The 26,180-nt window shown below is 42.0% G+C and overlaps 1 protein-coding gene across 1 annotated transcript in view; it reads right to left on the bottom strand.

The window, feature by feature from the left end:
* The window catches only part of LOC139296187 (microtubule cross-linking factor 1), a 64,503-nt gene extending 38,817 nt beyond the window's left edge, over positions 1-25,686 (bottom strand). Inside the window, exons 1-3 of the mRNA XM_070918528.1 lie at positions 25,551-25,686; positions 21,621-21,845; positions 21,041-21,199 (exon numbers count right to left, since the gene is read on the bottom strand). Of these exons, the coding sequence (XP_070774629.1) occupies positions 21,041-21,199; positions 21,621-21,818 (357 nt within the window). The 5' untranslated portion in view covers positions 21,819-21,845; positions 25,551-25,686. The remainder of the gene's footprint in view (positions 1-21,040; positions 21,200-21,620; positions 21,846-25,550) is intronic.
* Positions 25,687-26,180: the final 494 nt, after the last annotated feature.

The raw sequence follows: 26,180 nt of genomic DNA, 5'->3' as shown, positions 1-26,180 counted from the left end.
TAGACAAGTTGTTGAAAGCAAGCTGCTAGCACTGTCAGTTATGCTACTGGGATCATATTTCTCACGGTCCTTCAATGGGTTTGGTGATGAATGTAAAAGACTTGAGGTTTAGTAGAGTAACCCACTTATACACCCACAATCCTAATCGTGCAGTACAGGATCGACAAGATTAGCACTTCACGAAGCCGGGTCAGATAAACAGAGCTATAGGAGATACAGAGGTGCGACAGAGAGGTCATAAGTGCAGGGTTACAGATGGTGCATCTCTTCATACTGAAGTACCTGAGAGATAAACACTAAACCTCCTCCTGAGTCACCACCACTCTCTGACTTTGCTCTATGATATATCCATTTGTATTGTTTCCTTCCTCTCCTTTTACTTCTTTTTTATTTTTAATAACTAATTAATTGTGGTATAAATTATGGTAATTATGGGTAATTGTGATGGCCATTCAGACATTACCCAAGTGATAAAATAAATAAAATATAAAAATTAGATGAAGATAATTGTATACTCGTCAGTTGCAGCCCTAATTTCAAAACATTGTGCACGACTTCTGCTCCGCATATTGAAATTTGACTCAACCAGAAATTATTTTTGCCTCCTGAGCAGCCCTGCCTCTGAGTGTTTGTTGCAAAACCCAAATCTGCAATACACACACACACACACACACACACACACACACACACACACACACACACTTCCTTGTTCTTTGTGTGACCGCATTTCTTCCACTTAAACACACAACTGCACCTCTGCACACCACAGACACAAACACACAGACATCCCTCTTCATCATCATCTGAATGCACTGCTCTCACAAGCCTGTTAGCATGGGTTAGAGGCAGCCAGTCATGCAGTCATGCAGGCTGGCAGGCAGCTCCAGCTGGTGTGGGAGCTGGCTGTAGTACTGGTGCGGCTGGTTTTACTCCCCTGGGCCCCTGCCAGCCTGCAGGATTAGCAATTGTAGTTACACAGTCGTTACCCTGCTGGGACTGAATGAACCAGGCGCTGTGGGCCCTGACAGACTGACTGACTGACTGACTGACTGACTGTCCTGTACCTCCGTCCTGGACCCTTTCTACTTGGTCTTACCCCCCCCCCTCGCTGTTTACATCCCCATGCTGACTAGTTCTGGCCTTGCACATGTCACCGTGACGGACATCTGAAACGTAGAGGGGGGGTGACTAATGATGTGTGTGTGTTTGTGTGTGTGAGCGCTCACTAGTGTGTTGTTCTATCCTTCTGAGAGACAGTTATGAACATCAAAGTGAGCTCATTGCAGCCACCGAAAAAAAAACCCCATCTTCAAAGGCCTCATTTGTGGTAAGGATGGTTGAGGGTTAAGATTTGATTAAGTTTAAAGCAGGGTTGAGGGTGAGGTATATTTAAGCTTTGGATTTGATTTTAAGATGAATGCTAAAGTTAGGACAAGGTTTAGGTCAGAGTATGGTTTAAGTGTAGGCATTCAATGGTGAACATTTAAGTTAGTTAGGGGTCAGACCAAAAACAGCACTGCATTAAAAACAAAACCTGCAAAGGGGGTCATCCTGGTGGTGGTTTTATCATGATGTGACAAGTTCGCGGCTTTTGTGGCACAGTATGTCGTTCCCCATCTCTCTGAATTAGGATTTTGTTGGAGTAGGGTTGCATTTAAGGTAAAATCAGGGTAAGGACTTGTCTTTAAATTGAAGGTAAGAGGTTGGGTTAGGTTAAAGACGACACAAGGATTGAGTTGAGGCACGTCAGGATGAAGGTCCAGCTTTGAGTTTGGGGTTAAAGCTTGAACAATACTTGTTGGTCCCCAGAAAGCCAGTTACACAGATGTATGTGTATGCCTGCATGTGTGTGACAGTGTGTTTATGTTCAACAATTACTTCCAGCATTGCTGCACTCCACAATTACTGAAGGGTCACAAGTCGCTATTACTGTACAGTGTGTGTTTGTAGATGTGGGAGTAATTCTGGCATCCATTAGTGTCACTCCAGGTCTCAGGGGGAAATATTCAACATCGTTCACTAGGTAACATTTGCTCAGTGAAGCGACAATCTTACTACATAATCCTGGAAAAACTGGTGTGTTCACAAGGGAAAAGCAGAATATTGTGTACTCCGACACGCCTGTTTGCGTAAGACACCGAGGCAGTTTTTGGAAGAGGAGCTCTGTGGTGACATCACCAAAAAATCCCAGTGTAAGGAGGAGAAGATATTTTGGGGGTGGAGGATGAGTAAGAATGGGAACACAGCAAGTGTATTTTCAGCAGCATCTGTACTCAACAGCTTGGCCTATTTATGATTTTGCTCAAAGACTGTAACACAGTGCAGAGTGCGGCGTCTGGCTCTGGTAATGGGATTTAACAGGAAGTGTGGTGTGACCAGCGAAACGGGGCGGGATGGCGGGCTGGCAGGGGGAGTGGGGGAGTCGAGCACAAAAGGAGCTGCGACGGCCTCTGGATGCAGATAAACCCCCTTCTCAGGCCTGACAGAGGAGCCTAAGACTCCAACACAACAGAATAAATATCGCTCACCCGGCGGGAGAGCTCAGAGAGATAAGTCGCTATGAAATGTTTGGAGGCAGATTATATTAGTGAGATCTGGATGAATGAGCGCTCAATCTGGACTGTAATCCGTTTCAATAAATTAATTAATACAGCGCACACACTTGAATGAATGCATGGACATGTTCTGGTTTTATCGTTTAATTTAATTTTTCTCCATCCAAGGACACATTCTGACGCTCAAGTGTTTTAAAGCTCCTGCTACACCGTGATTTACAGCGCTGTGTTATTTTTATAAGGACGATCAATCTGTGGCTTGTAGCACCTGCAGTAGGCCTATACAGTCTAAATATACGGCATCTGGATATGCTCCATCAGCTAAATATGAACCATGCAGCCCATTGGAATTCAATGTGCCGTTGAAAATGGGGCACAAACAGTGGCTACAGTGAGGCTACTGTGAATATCTGTGGCAGTGATATTTCAAAAAGCCCTAAACCAATCAAAGCTAACTGAATTAAGGTAATCCAGTAGAGTGCGCTGCTCTGCCGATGTGCACACGTGTGCTTCTCTGCACACGCGTGTATATCTGCAGTCATCAGTCTCCCACATGTGTCTGAGAACGTGTGGGTGCATGTTTTTGTGCTTCTGTCAGTGCGCGCCTGTTTTATCTTTCCTGCTGCGTGTGTGTATGAGGCCGAGCAGGACTGTGGGTTTATATACATCTGCCAGTGTGTGCGTATGTTTGGCAGCGAGACAGGCTGACTGCAGCACTCACTGAGGTCATTCCAATGTCAGGCCATCCCCAGCGGATGTGAGCATCTTGTAAACAGACTCCGGCCTCACTATCGGTCCTTGCATCTCAACATCAATAGCTGCCAAGAGGTTGCTCTCCACCACTGTGGTGAATGTGAAATCCTTAATGTCAGAACCAAGAGAATTACACTTTTGCATGCAGGAGCAGAGCTTTGGAGAGGATGCCAGGCATGAGACTGCACATCTCACTTCCCACACATCAAATTTAAGAACATTACAAAATGTTGTTTATTTGGTGACATTCAAAACAGGCGTGTTTTGGCATAAAGGTTGTTTATATATAACAATGGATCAAATGACTATATGTAATGTGAAAGGGGGTCACTTGTAGTCACAAAATCACTGAGAATTATCATCCAACGCTGCGGTCCCCCTCAGCTCTACAACCCACTGTACACTACCTGCTCAGCACCAAACAGCTGGTGGACATAGTGCAGAACATAGAGCAGCTCAAGAGATAGATATTTCCCTCAGGAGTTGGTGAAGACCAAAGACAGAGCTGAATATTGGACTCACATTTGTCAGATGGACACAAACACAACTCCAAGTGAATACTAATGTTGCTCTGTGTCTGTTGGCTGTGTAGATAAGTAACACGTTCGCCATATCAACTTAATATGGTGATAATATGCTCTAAGTAAAGACATCATAGCTATGTTTAAGTGTCCACCACAGTGTGCCTTGCAGCATCTGAAGTGCTCATTCATTTTTTTGGGGGAGACAGCAGAAAGTTGAAGCATATTTCTGACTTTTGGTTGATAGATATATTGTGATTCTGTTTTCAAAAACCTTCATATTGTTATTTAGTTCTTTTCAAATAACAAAAACGAAGGATTTTCGAGTTGAGCGGGAACATGGAAACACATCTCTGCCATTCAGCAGGTAGACCGTGAAACGAACTCGGCCTGCTGTCTACAGTCTATTTATGAATTCCATTTCAACATTTCTCAATAGCAGAGTGTGGAGAGTGTTCCCAGCCATGGTGAATGTGCTGGCTTATGTGTTTTAAGATACTCAACCACATAAAGTTTTATACATTTAGAAAACTTAATGCACTCTCAGTAGAGCCCAAATCTGCGCTGTTGAACAACCTTTTTATCATTTGTTGTTCAGATTAATATTTCTGATGAAAAGAAATAGTTTGATGATATTTAGCCGCTGATTAAGAAGAAGATGTCAGCTCGTTCTTCTAGTCCTTGAATGCAGCACAATATTTATGGCTGAAATGTGATAATCGGATGATACAGGAAATCCCTGATCCGTATCATGGCGGAAATCAAATTAACTGATTATTGGATCTGTCAACCATATTTCAAACAAACTGAATTATTACTTTTTGAAGATATCTTGATAACACACGAAGAGGGGTGAAAACAGAACTGCCTAACCTTGTTGATGAACATAAAAACGAGACCTGCGGTAAGAAGCACATTTGCATTGTAATTTCCAACACAGCTTACTGCTGCTTTTGCAATAAACCTGTGGCAATAAAGGCGTGTTATATGAGGTGTCAACAGGGCTGCTATTCCTGGTTTCCCACTAGAGACGTAGGTCCTACACCAGACTGAGAAAACACGAATGCTCCTAGGAATCGACACTGGTAGCTATAGCGACCTATGCTGACAGGGCATATATCATCCTGTGGTGCAACATGAGCACAATATGCCGACCTGTGTGTGTGTGTGTGTAATTTAATGTTTGTGTATGTGTGTGTCTGCAGGAGGTCGCGTGTGAGCAGCGGAGGGTCACTCCCATACTGCTCCTCTCCACTAAGCCGGCCCTGACCTCAGTCTGAGACCCGACATGCATTAAAGAGCAGCACAATAGAGCTTTTATGGGGCGTGTCACTCCGCTTTCACTCACGCTTTACAAACCTCCCAGAGCAACCCGACAGCCTGGCATGCTGCTCGCAGAAGACGTGATGCCAACTGGCGCAAACCAAAGACACAAGGTTGAGACAACTTTTAGGAGAAATAAGTAGTGAGTTTTTCTACTAATCCCTTGTGGAGAACAGAGCAGTGCTGTTGTTTCGTGCTGATTTGAAACAAAACGACAGGATACGGTAATTAGCTGCCAATAATAATTTCTTGATTAGATGATGAGGACTAAACAATTTAGCACAAGCTAAATGTGTTCCTCGTTTAACAACATAACACAAGATCAGCCTTGTGATTAGTCATTATGTGTGTGTGTGTGTGTTGCATGCTTGACACATTGACTTGCTGGAGAACTGGTTCTCAAATGCCTCGAGTTGCTGAATCAGCAGATCCCACGGTAAGGAGGGAGCAAGGGGAGAGGAGAGGCTACACTTCAGTGAGCGCTCCCATTAGCAGGTTGAGCTTCTCTGAAATGTGTAATTACAATCAGCTCCACCTCAAGGTCCCTTCATGACACACAGACTGGCCAGCTTCATTCTTATTCTGTCTTTTAAGCTGAAGCTCGTACAGTAAAGTGATCTGCATATGCTGTACGTAAGCAAATGAAGAGGAAAGCAGCAGCTCTGCATCACAGCGCTTTAGCGATATATTTGGGACCCTTTAATGATAAGCGGTAGAAAAAAAAGGGATTAAATAAAGAAAAAAGAGAGAGGCAGTGAAGATCCGGTGTTATCTTTGTCAAGATAACAGTATATTAGGCCAGGGGAAGACAGATAAGAGGGAGGGCATGTAGAGCCTTCTTATATCAACCTCTTGAAGGTGCGACCTGTACATATAACTGAGCCTACACCTGTAAGGAAAAGAAATGTGTGACAAGCCTCTTATAATCATAACCCTCAGGTTTTCTTTTCGTCAGATTTTTCTCCTTCATCTTCTTGCAATCCCTTGACATTTGCACTTCTCACTATTGTTTACTTCTATTGTTTTCTTGCTTTCTTCGTGTTCAGTCGTACAGGATGCTGTGTGTACTTTAACACCAATTAAGTAGACTACTGTATATTATCCAAAAGAAAACTGTGTATTAATTAAATACAAATGCTTTTGAACTCTTTGAACTCTAATAATTAATGGTAACGATGTCTCTGCTGGCTCTCAGTCAGAAGCTACACTGGTTGGTTGCCTTGTGAACAGTAGTAAAGCCGGGAAATCTTCTCACAGTAATTAATGACCCATCGCCTGGCTGCGCTGTCCGTCTCTGGCTGCCATGGTAATGGATGGTTTAAGATGGGCAAATCGAAAAATCCGACCTGGAAATAGAAGGACTGAGACGAGGAACGGGGGGCTTCTTTAACACAGAGAATTGATTCAATATAATGGATACAGTTCAATTTGAAGTGTTACAACGACATTAACACTTACTGCTCTTGATATTCTACAAATAAATATATCTTGGGGGGAAGTTTTCATGCCTGCAGCAGCCACATTCGTGTGTTTGCGATGAACAGAAGGACCAATTGTGGTTAAACAGACACAGAACTCAACTACAACTTAATTTGCAGAAAATCCGAGGAAAAACAATTCTACAGCACTTTGATTGACAGATGTTGTCTGTTAAGTGGGAGTAAAGAACACCAGAACAACCAATTTCACACCAAAAAACTGTTTACCACTTCGCTCAGCTAGTCGAGCTTTCAGTTCTCGCTCGGCAGTTTGCAAAGATAACGACGGCAGAATTCTCAGTAATTTTAGAAACAGTCTTTAGTTTCAGAGGTAGATAAAAACAGGCTTCTCATTTCTGGCAGGAAATGTATGCCGGATGAAATGACAACTGTCGCTGGCAGATTTTATCAGCTTTAGCGAGCTAGCTAATTAAACGGTTGGCTGAAAACGCTTTTGTTTTTAAGGCTTCCATTTGACTCATTTTAAAATGAGAATCCTGTATCTTAAATATGCTTTTGATTTGGCTGCTTAGCTTATATACTCGTTCCTATTTTCAAACAGTATGTTTTCACTGGTAACGTTACAAGAGAAAAAGCTTTTAGGATGAGGGCTGACTGATGTGTTTGCCAAACATAACTCTATGTAGAGTAACGTTCGCCGGTGTTGCCGGAGCGTTAACTTCCCCAAATACTTTAAAGAGCAGGACGGGGCTGCTAACGTTAGCCTACCCTCACAGTGGAGAAATACTACACATTGGATGTACTAGTCATGAACTGGACTTTATTTTAAAGTAACCTGTAAACCCACAGTCTAATGTTGATGATCGTCCTTGGCCTTGGAAGTCATTCTTGGTTACAACTGTATGTAGTAAGCTAATTAGTTGGACATGCTAACTATTGCAGCTTACGTTAGACCCGATAAACACACTGTCGAATCCATTCCTCATACTTTTGCTCCTGTTTTTTTGGTTTCAAAAAGGCTAAAAAAAAGCAATAAATTAATATTGGAGTACATCAAATAATACACTGTAGCTTTACACAAAATTATTTTGAAACTTCTTTTGTAATCCATGGCCTTCTGTTTTAGGCAATTAGATCTCAGACCTGACTTTTGGCAGGTTGTGATCACTACTCAGACAATTTAATTAGAATCTAATCAATCCCTGTTTGTGCTATTATTCATCATCTTTTAACTGTATGCAATATATTGTCCCATAAAATGGAATCTTTAGACGGTGGGATGCCTTGAATTTTTCATCAAACACTGTGGCTTTAAAGAACAAAGTGACAGACTAGATGCAGCCGTGATAAACAGTGAGCTGTTGTAGGCCTGATTTAGCCCTTTCGCTGATGTGGACCCTAACCCCCCCACCACCACCACCCCAACCCCCCGTGGCTGTGCGAGAGAGCTGGCTGGTGGTGGAGTCTAACAGGGAGACAGGTCCCCGACTGCTAGAGGCCAGAAGGGGGAAGTGGTGATTGATATTTCTGTTATAAAAGGGACAGGAAGAGACAGTCGGGAACCGACATCAGTGAACAAGTACATTTTGAACAGATTTTCAGCCCTGAGACAAGAAGTATTTCCAAACAGCTCTTATTATATTTGTATAAGTGTTTGTTGTATTGCATAGGTGGAGTTTCCTGTACTGTGACAGAAAATCAGACTAAATGGACTTTTAAATACTACTAGCACTGAATACATCTTCAAAAAGGGATGAAGTAAACTGATTTCTATGGGTGTTTGAAGATAAATGTCCTATAAACTGTTAAACTGCTGAACATGTTTGGAGAACTTTTAAATATTTGAATTGATTTGAATTTTCATGGCAAAAAAAAATCTAAAACATACGTTTCGCCTAGAATTTAGCTATTTACAGGATGGAAAAGCATCTGTAACAGCGCTGAGAAAACCAGATAAAACCAAAACAAACACAAAAAACTTCTTTAAGGAGGGTTTTGCAGGCTGAAGCAGGTGTAACAGACTAGAAAGAAGCTTATTTGCTTTCTTGCCAAGATTTAGATAAAAAGATCAATATAATTTTTATGTCTATATAGAGATAAAGAGATTAAGCCAATTAGCCTAGCTTAGCATAAAGACTGAAAGCAGGTGGAAACAACTAGCCTGGCTTTTCTGAAAAATACGGCTACCGACACCTCTAAATCTCACTAATTGACACATGTAAAAACTAAATGTGTTGTTTCATGGGGATAGACATGCTGGAGCTATTTCTTGGCTGGAAAATCCTGTTTGTCTGGCTCTCAAGTTAGATAAACAAAAACAAGAAAGATTAACCCCATCAGACAAAGGTGTGGTATTGTCATTCATTTTACTAGTCGAGTCATTTTACGAGTTCAAAATAACGATAAAAGCAAAGTGTAGGTGGCAACAATAGACTAAAGGTAAAAGAATGATGAAATCAAGCCCCTGGTGAAGCCATGGGACTGTAGTGGGCTGCTCCCAGGTGGGAATGTGTGTAACTATGAATGAGCTGCAGGTCGGTGCTTTAAAAGAGCATGCAGACTAAGCAAAAACCCTTCCCAAGGGAGACGCAGGTGACGAAAAGAGACCAATATATCTGAAAGGCATTAACTGCTCTGACTGGAGGTCATCTAAAGCACATCTGATGTAAAAAAAAAAAAAAAAACTCAACAGTTTACAACCATGACTTTAAGCAGAGGCTATAAAAAAAACAAATTCAAAGTGTCACAAGAGTCATCCCGTTTGTGGAGCAACACTAACAGCTATAAATGACACTGTGGCTCAGGCAGGCCAGGAGGAGGGAGGAGCTGCCATGTCGTCCGCCTGCAAACTCCTCAGCAGGTCCGCAGAGTATTCTGGGACGGCAGACTGGCAGCGTGCCAGCGGTGTGTAATGTGCAGAGATAGAGAGAGCCATGTGGAGAGGGCAGGGGAGGCGAACGTCGCTCTGCCTTCATCATGATGTGCGGAGGAGACGGATAAGACGGGAGAGTTAGCCTCGCCTGGAGCCCCCAGGCAAAATAATGCTGACTAATCACAAGCGGAAAGAGATACTGCATTTCCCATGCTGTTCCTGCCATAACAAATATCACCGGCTCAGACATGTAAAGAAAAGGGATCAACTCTTACACTTTTTTATGTAACCTGTCTTGAACCAGTAGGTTCGGCTGCGGTTAGGAATGTCTCTTTCAAAAGGAGACTTTAAGGATAAATCTGCTGTTATTCTATCTTCAAAGTTACTCGCTTGACAGACGATTTGTCCAAAGCGACATACAAATCTCTTTGTATCTCGATTCTCTTTGTTGCTATCAACAAATCCCACAAAAAAACCCAACAACCATGAATATAATTTGAAGATTTAAATTCGATCAGTATAATAGAATCCGAGTGATCATTGGTAGCCTGTTGCATTGCCTTTCTCCGCCGACCCACTTTGAACATAGCAGATTGATTTTGAACATTTCCAAGTGGCATTGCAGAACAGTAGCATCCTCATTTGCTTATTTATGTTTATATATTTATTGGTGTTTTATGTTTTTTATTATTGTCAAAAAATGCCAAAAAACCAACCAACCAACTAATAGAAAATACCTTGATAGGAACACAAAGACAATCAGACAATTGAATTCACTGCATCAAATCTTGTTCCAGTGTAACGGTGAAAAACACAATAAGCCTATTTAGTTGGTGCTATATCTGATTGTTTCTGTAAACAGCCTCATTAAGATGGCTGCCGGGCTTTAATTAAGCCTCTATCAGCAGCTTATTATCCTTCAGCCCGTGATTATCATCTAGCAAGGGACTGGAGCCATTTCTAAGATCATCTACTATTCATAATTAGCATGAGCCAAGCTGTTTTTCAGTAGTCTAGGTCTTCATTCAGTGATCATCACGTGTGTGTCTATGGTAATAAGGCACAGATATATATATCTATATAAAACCTTATGACCGTACGATCATGAACTCCTATCGGTCTATCTGGGACTCTGTCTCTGTCTGTCCCTCTGGGCTCCAGCCATGTTTCTTCTGCTCACTAATGGGAAGCAGACAACAGAGCGTTATTCTCATTTGTGACAGGAGCTTGGATGGGAGGAGGGTTGGAGGGTTAAAAGGGGGGGGGGCATGAGTGGCCGGAGGGTTTGTCCAGCTGGCTGATAATGAGGTCGTCCTCACCCCCGCGCCACTTTCCGCCACCCAGTACTTCACTGTCCCCCTTGTGCGTGTCAAAAGGTTCACAATAGTTTGGTAATAAGAGGGAGGGGCCTTCACTTCTGCACACATGCTGTCTTTGTGGCTTGAAACTGGTAGGAGGGGAGCCAATAAAGGAGGAAAGTGAGTGTTATAACCAAATCCCAGCGGACCACCGAGCCACCACACAACATTGTAAAAGATAACGAACTCGGAGCTCAGGTGGCAGCAGAGGCCCACAGTAATCTAGAGGGTCCTGGACTTGTTATCAACCCAGATTCAGGTTCATATCATAGGGTTTGTGTCTGTAGGTGCGGCAGCTACCAGCTAAAGTGGAGTTATTACGTTTTTCTGAAGCTATGGAGGTTTTCCTCCCTCAGCTGAGCTTGTTGTTCAGTTTTTCTCACAATTCTCGAGAGGAATCTCAGGAGATTGCAGCCACGGTTGACCTTCTTGCTGCAGAACTGATTATCATTAGGAAAATATAAGGACGAATCCAACATGGAAAGGTGGTTCAGTTCAATGGAAACAGAGAGAAGAAGAAAATACCTTTAGAATAATCAGATTGAAATGTTTTCCTGGAACTTAACATTTGGACAAAAAAACTTCAGAGTCAATAGATGTAGTCTGCCCTTGGAATTTAAATGTCAATCTTTATGCTAATGCAGGATCTTTAAGTGAGTTGGATGTTCTCTATTATGTCACTTTATCTTTTTTTGTGCTGTGTGCTTCACTATATAAGCTATTGTTTTGTTTTTATATTTGGTACATCATGAAAAACAACACCTTTTTATATTACTTTTGGAAATGTTTTTGTTCAGTCCTCTCTCTCCAGGTTTTTAGTTTTTTAAATACTTGACATATGTCTAATGTACCAAGTTTCAATAAAAAATGTTTCAAAATAAAAGAACCAATCATTTATGGATCAATGCCAGGGTTTGATTCTCTGCGGGTCATACTTTCAGTACTATAGATTGATTTAGATAAAATCGTCCACTAAACTGTTACTTTAAAGGTGAAAGACATTTTTAAAGGCAAAAGAGAATTATAGTATTCCAGTTTACTATAATAATCAGTGAAATGTTCACAGAAATGTTTGCTAATCAGGTGTTTTACGTTAGATGGATAAACAGTATAGATATGGAGGATTTTATGAAACTATATGTACGTACATATACGGTTTTATGGAGTGACAACCTTTTTATCAATTTCTGTGTTAATGCAGTTCAACATGCAAAACCTCAAGCTAGTAATTCTGTATCATGATTATATGTATTTTACAGCATTCTGACATGTGTTATTAGCCACGGTAAGGAATGGGGATTACACAAATCCTGTCGGAAGTAGCAGGAATTCTACATTATTGAAAAACTGGTGATGATGAGGAGAGGACACAGCTCATGTCTGCAAAACATAAAACAAAAAAGTTTTAATATTAATTTCAGGAGTTTTACATGTCTGCATAATGCAAACTATGTTTTTAATTTAGATGAAATTCTACTGCTTAGTGTCATAATGAGACGCAGGACGAAAGCTACACTAATAAACTCCCATGTGACCGATGAATGATCGCTTCAGTGAGAAGTGGCAGGACAAGGGATTTTTTTTTTTATAAATTGTATAATAGTATAGCAGAAAGACAGGAAGAGGGGGTTATTTTTCAAAAGAAGAGCTATTGAGAGCAAGTATAAGAGGTGGATGGAGGATAAGATTCACTGAGATGTCACAGCTTTTGATGAAGTCTTGCCCTGGAGTGTAACAAGCCACGTAGGCAGGTCTCTGTCTTTATTGCTGAAGTCATCATTTAATCATGACTGCATGCTACATACAACCCCAGAGGGATGGGAGTGTCAGCATCTGTCTGCCTCCCCGGTCTTCCACTTCCTCTCATCTTCTATAACGAGCGCACTTCACTTCAAACGAAGGCACGAATCTATAGGTTTCCACTCGATGCTCAGATACATACGGCTACATCTACTTCTATGGAGAAAATGCTCAGGGGCTTTTGCCAATGCAGCTTCCAAGACCAGTGTGTTTCCCAAAATAGAGCACTTTGAACATGATGGAGGACTCACAGGGATACTGCAAGCTTGACCAAGCACAGCTCTGTACTTTTCTGGGGAGCTTATGTGTTCTTGGATTGTAAGAAAGTCAAAAGCATGATGAGTTGTTGTTGAAAATAAATAGTTCTGCTTGGTGAAAAGTTGACATGATCAGAATCGATCGATTTTAGCGTCTTTCAGCTCATTGTTTTGGTTTTCTGGCTCGCAACTTTACTGTTTTGGTTCACCGTCACCTTTCTCATCAACCTCTTCTCAGCAAGAAAGCTCTAAAAACCCACTGCAAAAGATGACAATGTTAGAAACTAGCTGGTTTAGCAGCTAAAGAGCCACATATTGCCTTCAGGGGTTGGTAGAGACCAGAAATAAGAGGCCGGAAACAATGATGCCAATGAATGAATGCTGATGTTTCTTTGTGACGTGTCTGCTGGATGGGTACATTTTATGACTTGATAATACGCCAGTGTTATTGCTTGAGAACGAAATACAGTCTGAAGTTGACTCAATTTAAATATAAAAGTGTCGGATCAAACTAAGAACAGTTGAATATGTGGAAGCATTCAACGTCAGTTTTCTGGAACTTATTGGGAATGAGAAAGCAGTGTGTGGGTATTTTTGATTTCTTAACCAGAACCTGCAAAGACTGTACGGATGTGCGTGTTCCTCCTGATGATTGGCAGCTCGGTACCGTTTTTTAATACTTTTTTAATACACATTTTGCTTTGTACAAAAAAGGTTTTGAGGTTTGAAATCCGCCCCGACTGAACGTCTGATGTCTTGTTTCCAAGTCTTTCTCATGACAGAGGATGTGATATTCTTCCGAACTAGGCAGCCTGTTGACGCAGCCCTGTATCACCCTGCTGCTGTTGGCCTGAACGTGGTGACAACCCTCTGCGACTCAGACAGTCTCTGACCCCTGCCACATCAAATGAACTCTTTTAGTCCATCAGACCACAGTGGACCTCACTGACTCCACACACGCCCTGTGGTCTCATCTATAAACAGGGGTACCCACAGTTTTTGACACGGAGAGCCGTGGGTGCACACTGAACATGTGATCGGACTTGGATTATTTAGAGAGTAAAACAAATGAGAACTGGAGCTTTCATCATCGTAGTTTTGATTTAAAGGAGTGCTGCTTTTAGTTCCGAGGCCTCCAGACAAGATGAAACACTTGGTCATCATCGCATCTGACATACAATTCTTACAAAAAGAGATGCCCAAAATTTCCTTTTTGCCCCTCAAATGCAAATATTACCTGTTTACTTTGTCTTAAATTATGGTAAATTGAATTTCTTTGGTTTTTGATCATTTGTTCGTATAAAACAATCAGTTTAAACAAGTTACCTTGAGCTCTTCTGTCGGCATTTTTCAGTATTTTCTGACATTTTAATATAACTATTAACTACTAATTATTCAATAAATCGCCAAACATTTCAGCAGATTATTTAATAATGAAAGTATTTACTAATTCCAATTTCAACACTTACTAGAGTCAGCTGTGTGTCCACCTGATGAATTTAAGTCCAATATTCACTCCACCAACTCCTGAGAAACAAGATCTCTCTCTTTAGCTGCTAAATGTTCACCAGCTATAGTTGCTAACTTTGTCTGTCTGCCATTTGAGAGAGTTGGGTGATAATTCTCGGTGGGTTTGTCTACAAGTGACCCTTTCCACATTACACAAAGTAATCTGATCCATTGTTAAACTAAAAATATTAATAACAGAGCTTTATTAGGGATGGGTCCCCCCTAACATATTTCCCCTTTTCCCCCCATTCGTAGAAAGAGCCCACAAGTGATTCCACAATCGTTCCTCATACTGTATAAAACTCAGCTGCATAACTCAGATCAAAACCGACGTCTTCACTCTCTGCAGCCTTTGGACGAGGCCAAAACCTGTTCTGTTGAAGACTATATTTCACTCAGGGCTACGGCCCCCAACATACTATTGGGAGCTCTATTTCCCTGATGGCCTGTCTGTTCCTTGTGTTTGGAGGAGAGGTGAGAAACACAATGACTCAGTCTGACTTACAGCCTGCCAAGCTGCTGTCAGCCTCCCTAAATATAACTGCTAATACCATTTGTTACAGTGGAGGGGAGAAGCATCCAAGAAACCAACCCTGGATGGGCACTGTGTATGTTCTGCTGTTTGCAGATCTGGGTTAAGCTGAGCAGTGTACTGCAGGATGATGAGATAATGCTTTTCAGCCATGTTAGCAGTGTCTGTCTGTCTGTCGGTTGGTCCACCACGTTGGTCCAGACTGAAACATCTCAACAACTACTGGATAAATTGCCATGAAATTTTATCCAGACGGTGGAATTTTAATCCCAATTTCTCATCTAGCGCCACAAATGAGGACTTTGATGACTTTGTGTTTAGTGCTAATGTTTAGGGTTAGCATGCTAACACGCTAAACAAAGACGGTGAACATGGTGAACATTATACCTGCTTACCATCTGTATGTTAGCACTGTCATTTGGCTCAAAGCACCACTGTGTCAAAGTAGAGCCTCACAGAGCCGCGAGCATGGCTGTAGACTCTTCGTCCTGTTCAACGAAAAGATTCCTTGTATGTATACACGTACCTGGCCAATAAAGCTGACTCTGACTGATTCAGACTGTTTTCTTACTACATTTGATCACCACACCTGTATTTTGACGAGGTGTCTGTTGCAACATCTCTGTTTGGAGAGGTTTCCACGATAAATTAGTTTTTGAATTTTTCTTTTCAAATATGTTTCATCTTCCCGCAGCAAATATGTATCTCCGAAATATCTATGGGGTCAGGCAGCATTTAGCATGTTATCATATTATTACTACTTAAAGACAAATATCCTGACTGGTTTTCTACAAAAAGTCTAACGGGCATAGAAGTTTTTTAGAAGCTTTAACTGGTGTTTTAAAATTAAATGTGAAAGACGAGTCATGTCTCTAGATTTTCTGAAGATAGTTTGTGAGAAACGTGTTTTAGAAATGCCCTTGATGTGTCATTTAAAGACACTTTCTGGTGGCTGCCACAGCGAATGCTTCAGGATGGTTTATGATTATGAAGTGGCAGCCTTGATACTTCTGTAAATTAAAACACTTGCGAAACACGTTCATAACGGAGGAGGAATTTCATTTTTCAAGGCTTTTAGACTTCAAAGGACAGCGCGTCAGAATTATAACACATCACTCCAGGGTTTCATGCAGAATTCATGATTTCCCTATTTGCTTTGTGTCGGTGGTAGTTTGCCTTTAGGGTACCAGTGTCACTGCTTTTAAACTGCTTTGCGACTCACCGTGCGGGTTCAGGCGACTTCCAATGTCGTTAAATTTGAGATAAACATATACATTACTGTCATCAAGTTCAAACCCTTTTCGTGAATCAAGAACAGCCTCATTTTTACAGCACAGGTGTGACCTTTTAAACTTTGAATTTTAGAGATCTCTACCTGAATTACAGTAATAGCTTATACGTGAAGCCTGTAAGTAAACCTTCTCCTGTCAAATATGGAAATGGTGAAATCGAGAAAGCTGCACAGCCGCGGTGAGACGGTGAGCTTTATATGGACGCGTGTCACTGCAGCAGATTTCGACTTACAGCAGAGTCCCTACACTACTCCTCTCCTCACGCCTGCTCTCCTTCCCATTGGTGGAGTCAGACACAAGATATTAACTGGGTCAATGAGATTCCCTCACACTCTTCCAACAGGAACCACAGCAGAGGGGAGGAGAGGGGAAGACATGATGGAGAAGCGAGAAGCAGAGATGAGAAGAGGAGAATCAGGAGAGTCTTCAAAGCCACGAGGCGGCTGCCGACATGAAACAAATAAAGTCTGCAGTGACTTTCACTCAGACGTTGTTGATGCGACTTGTTAAGAATGCAGGCATTCCCCTCTCGTTCCTTTGTAGTAATGAAACACAGCAACAAAAGAATCAAGGTTGGAGCAACTCTTGGAGATTCCTGTTTTTATATGCATGCAAAAAAAAATGCAAATACTGCCAACACAATACAACTGATTAAGACAAGAGTGCTCGTTGATGTTTCACGTTTACAGGATGGCTACTTCACACTACAGGTGCTAACTAGAGAGGCTAACAAGCTGCTAGGTGAGGCTTTATGTTTACTGTACAGACATGAGAATGGTATCGATTAAAGCTGCAACGATTAGTTGATTAATCAATTAATCGATCGACAGAATATAAATTGGCAACTAATTTGTTTAAAATCAATTAAACGTTTTTTAAAAACCCATTCCCGGGTTCAAGCTTCTCAAATGTGATGATTTCATGCTTTTCTGTTTTAGGGCAGCAACATTTCCATTATTGATTAATCTATCAATGATATTTTCAATGATCAATTATGATTATCGTTTAGTCTAAAAAATGTCAGAGCCCAAGGTGGAATCTTGAAATTGCTCATTTTGTCCGATTATCCCAAAGCCATTAAAATAAGAAAAGCAACAAACCTGTTTTGGGAAGGTGGATCTGGAAATTATTCTGCACAAAAAGTTATAAAAATAATTTATAAGCCATTAAATTAATAAAGTGGGTTTCCAGAGACAAAGTCTTCGTTACTCAATAATCCGCAGACTCTGAGGTTTTCATTGGCACTACTTTTTACAGAAGAAATTGTCGCTATGAAAGCTGCACGGCTAGACACCACAAGAGGTACATGAAAAAATTGAATTTGAATGTAAACACGTTCTGAGTGCAAAATGAGGGTACTCCATATGTAATAACCCAATTACACCAACTCCAAAGAGGAGCATTATCTCACTTGTATAATCAGAGTGTGGTGTTAAAATGGGTTAACGCAATAAAATACTTCCAACACCTCCATTGCGGGAGAGTGCCTCCAAAATGTGTTAAAATATGTAGATTTTTTTCATTGTGTGCTGTCCTCGTGAGATCTGATGTCAAGTCAGTGCTTCTGTGTGTCAACCAATCTGACATGAGACATAGCTGGTGCTCACTGAGGAGGAAAAGCGCAGCACAAAAGATTATCATTTTGGCGTAATGAAAGATGAACTTATCGTAAGGGGGGGGGGGGGGGGGCAGAACACCTAATAAATCACCTGACACTCCTGTTATGCACATTGACATTTCATTAGTTCCATTTCATTACACGTATCAGTGGGCCTTTCTTCAAATGTCAGAGGAATGAAAAATCTCCCGACCAATCGCTGTTCGCCTTCATATTGACCACACAGAAGCAGCAGCAGCGATTTGCTCCTCGGGCCAATACTGTAACAACAGAGCAGTCCCGTCAACCAGCCCCCTAAACGGTTTAATATCAGGTCTGTGGAGCTGTGGTCGTATCGCAGGCAGACAGGACCTACAGCCATCTGATTACAGCCATTCTCTGCCTCTCTGTCTCTTTGTCTTTTTCTCTCTCGCTCTCCCCTCCTATCAGTGTACCGAAACACGCCAGGCTGTTTTATAACAGGCCTTCTTGTTGGATTAATCCATGCAGGGGTGCCAATCTCTGGGCCAGAGTCACACTGTGTAGCCTCTGATAGCAGAGAATGGGCACAGCGAAAATAGAAGACGGGCTTCAAAGGCCAGAGACGCCCAAACTATCTGGGGTCAGTTGCCCTTTTACCACTGGGGTGAGAAAGTCTGACAGGAAAAGTAACTGACGCAGCTTTGTTTGTATTCTAAAAGTATGTTACCACTTCACTTTAGTAGTAAAAGAAATAAAACAAAATATAATTGAAGATTTAAGAAGAAGAAACAGGTGCCTCTGTTTCTAAAAACCAGCATAGCTTTTCACTGCGTTACATTACACCTGTGTCTAATGACAGCAGACAGGGAAAGGAACAAACTTTCAGTCCAGTCGAACCACATTCTTACCAGTAAAGAGGGCTCCTCTGTCACTGAGATTTATCTCTGCAACTCCAAGAGCAGAGCGCAGATTCTTCACTTCATTCATTTAAATCCATCACGAACTAAATGTTTGTAGACACTCTCATTATCCCCTGCTATCAACAATAAAAAGAATAAATGGGTCACCCGCTGTGCTTCATGAATTTCACGAGAATTAAAGACTTTCTGTGGAAATATCGGGGTGCTGCATTGTAAACGCACGCCTCAGGTGGGGGGGGGGGGGGGGGGGGGGGGCATGGCGTCACGTGATGTAAAAGTGCAGATCCAGAGACGGCTTGTGTTTTTCTGGGACAAACCTCGGGGGAACTCAAAAAAAAAATCTGCAATAATTTGGAGCGGCCGCTGTCTCAGCTTCTCTCCTACTCCTTCGCCTTTTTCTCTGTGTACAAGTCAGTCTGTGTCATCCTGTGGTCGCAATACAGCTCAGAGTTTAGGGTATGGAGCCACCACCAACAATGTAACTGCTGTGCCAATTTAAAAAACTCCTCATGTGGCGCATCCTCTCGCTTCTCTCTCACTGTTCACCAATCATTTTCTTCCAAAAGGTTACCAGAGTCAAACAACGTCAAACTAAAACTGGAGTTTGCATTAATCCACACTAGACATGGATTTTCTGTCTTCGTCCAAGCACATGCAGCTCAGTGAAGAGCGGATAACTTGCCTTTAAAAACAACAGCGTTGCAAACACAGATAGTTAAGGTCATACACTGCTTGAGAATATAGATTTTCAACCAGTGGAAGTCCTACAGAGGAAACAGACAGAGTCATTTTGGCACAAGCTGGGAATCAAACCAGCAGCTCACGTGACGACAGTAAAAGAGAAAGTGTCATCCAGTTGCCAAAAGAAAGTCACATCTCCACACTGACTGGTCTGGCATTAGCCTACTTTCTCTTTGCTGCCAGACGGCATGTTACCTGCTGTTGTCAAAATCGATTAGTCTAAGCAGCTGAACCGAAGCAGCACTGAGAATAGCCTCCGCTCATCTTATTACCTGCAAGAAGAGCCTTACTGCACTGCTATCAAAACAAATACTCTCCCCACTGAGCAACATGAGACTAACAATGATACAAAACTTCATAGACAAAAGTCTGAATTCTATAGCTACAATAGTAAAATAGGACTGCAAATACCTCATGATGCATGTAGTGGAGATTCTAATGCCAACTGAACAAATCTGAAATGTTTGGCTGATTAAAAACTACATGAATTGGAAGTGTGTCCTTACATCCATAGTTACAGTGAAACTGCTAGTAGCTGATGACTTTCTATGATGAAAATGTAAACAAATAAACAAATAAGACTAAAAATGGTGCTCAGGTGTATCCCATAGCTAACTTTATGACTCTACAGTAACATTATACTTCCTGTTAACATCACCCAAAGCAGGATGGGAGCTGTAGTCCCGAAACTCAAAACACATTCATCAAAATTGGAAACTGAAAAAAATAAATACAATAAAAGTGAAGAAATCCAAGAAAATGTCCCATCAAAATGGTTCTTATATCTCAGAAACACTGACATTCCCTTCTGTCCATTAAATTAATTTGCTGCGTGTTGTCTGTTTGACTTACAGACAAAAAACCCAAACAATTTTAAACTGCATGGATCTTTACTTCATACCACTGAGATACTAATTAATGGTCAATTGATTTCTTAGCAGCCTTACTCTGAAAATAACAATATATGACATGTCTACAGTGGCTGAGACATGTACTGGTAATGCTATAAGCCTGTAAATAAAGGGAATGATTGCACCCTCAGGTAGTACTGAGTAGTACTGTAGCTCTATCTGAATATCAGTAGTATTCTTGTAGTATTCAGGAGCTTCGAAGTGTGGATGCATAAAGTCGCTCAGATAGTTTGTGCATCATTCCACAAAGCACTTGTTTTGAACGGGAGCTGTTTAGTGATTGATGAAATTAATTCACTGCAGCGACCCTGCTGATCAGGCCAGCGATCGCCACTGATCTGAAACAGCATCACGTTAACTGGGATTTCTCGTTTATATGCAGGTGGTTAAGAGGCCACAACAGCTTAGCCACCAACATCACATCCACCACGTTTTATTCATTTTCACCGCTTTTCTGATGACGACCACAACTCACTCTCAATACTGTCTGATGGTATCATCACTCATTCATCACCAGGCCCAAACAGATTCTCAAGATGATCTTATTTCTGTGTATATCTCAGTGTGTAATAAGTGTAATAGACAATTAGCATCAATTGAGATAAAAGTACAGCTTTGTGCGCGTGAAAGCAAATGTTCTCCCAAAATCAAAAAGCCTCTCCAGTATTATCCTCTCACCTCTTTGGTCCTCTCCAGCTCGTTGTGCAGCGCCTGTTTGGAGATCTCCACCTCGATGATCTTCTGTCGGAGCAGCTCGTTCTCGTCCTCAGCTCTGCTGCGTTTGTCCTCCACGCTCTCCAACTCGTTGTGCAAACGCACCGACACGTCTTTGGCCACCTGCGATCCGACAGACAATTCAAACAGATAAGACAAAACGGGTACGTTCATATTTTATAATATGTGCCTTTAACACACTCACACTCACACACACGATACACCACTTATATATTTATATCTGGGCTCACGTCTGAACACCAACACACATACACACACGCCAGGATTAGACCAATATATCAAGCAGATATGTGTGAAGCACGAAATCACAATCCTGTCATCCACAGCTGATTTGATTCCTATACTAAAACAGTGTAGTGCTGAAATGATTCGTCAATAATTGTAAAACTTGTAATAAAAACAATTTTCTTTATTTTTGGCATTTTATGGACTGAAGGACAAATAAAAAAAAAACACTGAATGAAAGCACAAAGCAGCTGGCAGTGTTGATCAAAGCTTAACACAAATACAGATTCTCACAGACCTTCAGGTCCTGCTCCAGACTACGGAGCAGCTCTCCGTCCACGTGGCCGGTCTGCGCGACCCGCAGGCTCTTCTGCTCGGCCTTCCGCAGGCGGTACTGCAGGATGCGGCAGTTCTTGTTGGAGCGGTCCAGTTCCCTCCGCAGCTCCTGCAGCTGGTAGACCTCCTCCTCCAGGTAGCTGTCTCGTATCTCCTCCATCTCCGCCCGCAGCTCGTCCACTTCATCCTGAGAGACACACAGAGGAATACAGATACAGATCACTTCCACACTACGATAATCCATAATAATGTTGATATCCAACATCTGTGTTGGTTCATGTTTTCTTTTTTAACACCAATGAAAGTTGTGTTGACTCTCATTATTGTGCTGTTTTAATGTTTTCATTCTGCAAGTACTTTTTGTGTGTAAAGGTCAAAGGTAATGACTTGGCTTTATGTTTACAGGAAATATACCTTTAAATGCTATCACTGTGAATGATGTACTGTCCAATTCTACAGCAACAATACTTGTTGGTACACAAGACAAATATTGTTTAGCTGCTCCAAAATCTTTGTATTTGTGAAGCAGTTTTGGAATAAAAGAGAACCAAATGTCTTAAGCAGACTGACTGACGATGTTTTAACAGACTGATGATGCTGATATTCCCAGAGCCAAACCAGAAGTGGGTCAAAAAGAGGGGGGGGTTACAGAAAAGGCCACAGGTTCAACAACTTCAAAAGGGATAAAAGGATAGAAAGGATGTCTTCGTATTTGCTTTATGCATTAAAAAATGTATTTGATGTATTTGACGTTGTTGCAAGAGGAAAGCTAATGGAGTGTCCCAAATGTCCAGCTTCTAAAGAGTATGAATGTGCTCATTACCATTTCATGGCAATCTGCCCATTAGATTTTAATATGTCCTCTGCACAAGCTGATGTTTTGACTTGAGGTGCCTTTAGAGGAAAGGCCAGGGTGTCACCAAATATCCTCAAATATACAGCATGGGAATCCAGCCGTTAGTTTTATAGGCGAGCAAGAGAGAGTTAAGAGGAAAATCTGACCTGACAGTGATGCTGGACAATAAATGATTGTAGTATATCTTTCTGTTGGAAGAACAGACAGGCTAACTGATGTAACAACCGCTGGGGTCTAAGAATGGCCATGGATATGTCAGAAATACTGATATAACATATTTCTTTGCCATTTTTAGCCTTTATTGACAGTGACTTTCATAAAGTAAGAGGACAGACAAAACTGGGGACATTGCAGAAGCACTCGGGCACTGTTTACAGTCTGCTCAAACACTGATATACACATTTTCAATAATAGCAGAGGGACTACGTAAGGTGCTTACATTTTTCCAATGCAACAACAAGGACTTTTAGGCGTTTCATTATAAAGAAGGACAATGTACCTTTGGTATATGCTAATACTTTCATATGATTACATGTGAGTTGTAGTAGTGCAAGTACTCTTTGTGCTGATGATGTAACTTCACGAGCTGGCTCTAAGCATCTTATCTCTTGGACTGGATGTATTCACACTGCCCATCAGATTCCTATCAACATGAAACATCCCGGACTTCAATAGCAGGAAAAAAGAGGAAGATGTATCTGTAGTACTGAGATAGTTTGTTTGGTAACCTCGAGGGTATGTGTTTGTCTCCATCCTGAGGAATCAGTTTGCTCAGTAGATTTCCCCTGGGATGGATAGTCCAAGGTTTTGACTGGTACCTGATGGAAAGTCAATTGGATACTGAAGGGGGGGGTCAGGGAAGAGTGTGTCAATTAATGAAAACTAAATCTATCCTCATTTGGAAAAACAGGGAGCCCATTGTTATCTGAGGAGGACCCTGCAGGAGGGAACTAATGACCTCGGCCCAATCGATGGCCAGGTTAAAAGCAGAGCCAGAGGCAGAACAGCATCCTGGGAGCAGGTGTATTTACAGAACATCACTGATGTTCATGGAGAGTCTTCACCAGTACTTAATCTGTACTGAGCAGCTGCTGAAATTAATTAGAAAATGTACATTTTTGCTCCTGAACTCCGACTTAATTCGTAGCAGGACATAGGTAGACCTGCAGCTCATGATTATTTGAATTATTGATTTGTCTTTCTTTTAGTCACAATTTCTCACAACCCAAGAAGACTTCTTCATATACGCTGTTTTAACCAACCAACAGTACAAAACAAAGATCATCAATTTGAACAAAGAGAAGCTGCAAATCCTCACGTTTGAGAGGCTGGACTCAGCAGATGTTCATGCAAAAATGCAACAATTAATCACTTATCAAAATATATGCAAATACATTTTCTGTCAATCAACTAATTAATAATTAACTAAACTGTAGACACAGACTTTTAAAAACCATCAGAAATGAAACGGTAAGTCTCTAGATTTAGAGAAAATCCAAGCTTCAACAATTTACACAATTTGGGCAGCAACTAACGATTACTTTCATTATCGATCTGACTATTCTTTTCTCGATTCATCGATTAATTGTTTTCTATAAAACGTTAAAAATGCTCATCACAAGCTCCCAGATGTGAGAGTGACATATTGAAATGTCTTGTTTTGTCAGACCAACAGTCTAAAACCCAAAGACCTTCAATTTACAATGACATCAAATAGAGAATAGAAGCAAATTGTTACATTTGAGAAGCAAATGTTTTGCATTTCTACTTGAACAATGACTCAATGGACTGATTGATTAATTGACTGATCATTGCAGCTCTAAAACTCAGTTTCTTGGTGTTATCCTGCTGTATCCATGTTGAAGTCCCTCTCCCTTTTCTCTCCATGCAATCAAAATAAGCAAAAACACGTGAAATATAATCTAGAGTAAAACTGAGAGGCGTCAAAATAAAACAAACGTGATGAACGTGTTTTGCCAGTGGCGGGGACTCCCAGACATTTTGTGGTGGGGGAGGTAGAAGAGTTCACCTCAGAGTCCCAGCTGGCAGACTGACAGCCAGGCAGGAGGGCGTTTGAACCCCACACACATGGGACATCTGACTGTTATCAAGTCCTGTGGGATAAAGCCATTACAGCCCGAGCCAGTAAAGCTGATTAACTCTCTTGTGTTTCCACCGAGCCAGAGAGAGAGAGACACAGTACTCCGAGTAACATGCAAATAAACCTGTCTCCTCACATCTAAAAAATAAAAAAAACTGCAAGATTGTTTGCCGCATTATCTGTTTGCCTCCCCTCCCCAACTTACGGGGATAGCCTACTTAAAGAAGGGGGGGAGGGGGATCCTGTATGATATCTGTATGAGGAGCAGGATCCTCATGCAAAAACGCTGAAACGTTGGCAAAACAAAACCCTGATTAAAAAACTACTGGGCATCCCTGAGGACAATCTGTTCACATGATTGCATGTAGACGATGTCACTCTGTGTGTCCAGAGAGGGAGACAAAATCAGAATCAGTTGAGGCAACAACATAAGAAACTGAAAGTTGACAGCAACAACATAAAAAACTGAAAGTCTATGGATGCACTAGAATGAAGCCACTATGAATATAACTCCCACCAATAAAGGTCAAATCCCCAGGGAAACCTGGGAAGGTTAAAAAGACTACATGATGGATGGAGAGCAGACAGAGGGGCTTCATGAGGGAGACAGCTGGCCATTAAAGGAAAAGATTATAATAATTTATACATTTAGATTATGTTTCAATTAGTGAGCAGGTGGAAGTTGCTCAAGGACACTTAAAAAAAAAAGGCAGGTGATGGCGGGGATCGAACCCGTGACGTCCTGTAAAGAGACAGGACCGGATCCTCTTTGGGAATCAGCTGCTTCTGGACTGCAGATTAAATGATCCAGCAATAAAATGTGGGCTTTATAAATACACCTTTTGAATTGGGTGTTTCTATAAAGCATATGCAACACGTAAACATAGTAGCCACGTTTGTCTGCTCTGGGACTTGTTGAGATAACACCGCCATACCTTGAGGTAGTCGTTTTCGGATCTCAAATCCTCCACCTCCCGCAGCAGGTCCTCCTCAGTCACGTCCTTGGTGCCTGGCAGTCTGAATTGTGCGCTGGATGAGGGTTTCTCCTGCTTGTGTTTCTCTCCGTGCGCCCCCGGAGCGGGCTGAGCCTGAGACATGCTTCCCTTGGCGGCGGAAGCCTCGGTTGTGCGCAACGGAGCAGCCGCTCCGGTCGCTTCTGCCCGCAGCGGATTATCGCCTCCCAGCTGATCCCGGTCACTGGAGCCGGTACCGGACTCGGCGTCGCTACTAGCGGCCGCCGCCAGCCTCTGCTCGTCTGACAGCGGCTCTGACGGGCAGTCTGACAGGTCTGAGCTGCTGTCGGTCTGGCTGACCCGCCCGAGAGGCGCTCCGGTCGGTACCCGGATCGGGGATCCATGACTGGGAGGGCCAGGGGACCCCGAAGCTAGTTTCCCTTTCTTGCTTTTGGCGAGGATCGGACTGCTGGTGCTGTCCGGTTTGATGCTGGCGGCTTTGGGCTCTGCTGCTGCATGCTGGGGCACCTTTGACGGCTTCTTCGCCGCAGACTTGGTGTTACTTTTGGCCGCGGCTGGTTTCTCCTTCGCCCCGGCTGGGCTGCGTCTGGA

The sequence above is a fragment of the Enoplosus armatus genome, chromosome 14 (assembly GCF_043641665.1).
Source record: "Enoplosus armatus isolate fEnoArm2 chromosome 14, fEnoArm2.hap1, whole genome shotgun sequence".
Taxonomy (NCBI): Eukaryota; Metazoa; Chordata; class Actinopteri; order Centrarchiformes; family Enoplosidae; genus Enoplosus; species Enoplosus armatus.
The sequence above is the reverse complement of the archived record's forward strand: the minus strand, read 5'-3'. Positions and strand labels throughout refer to the sequence as shown.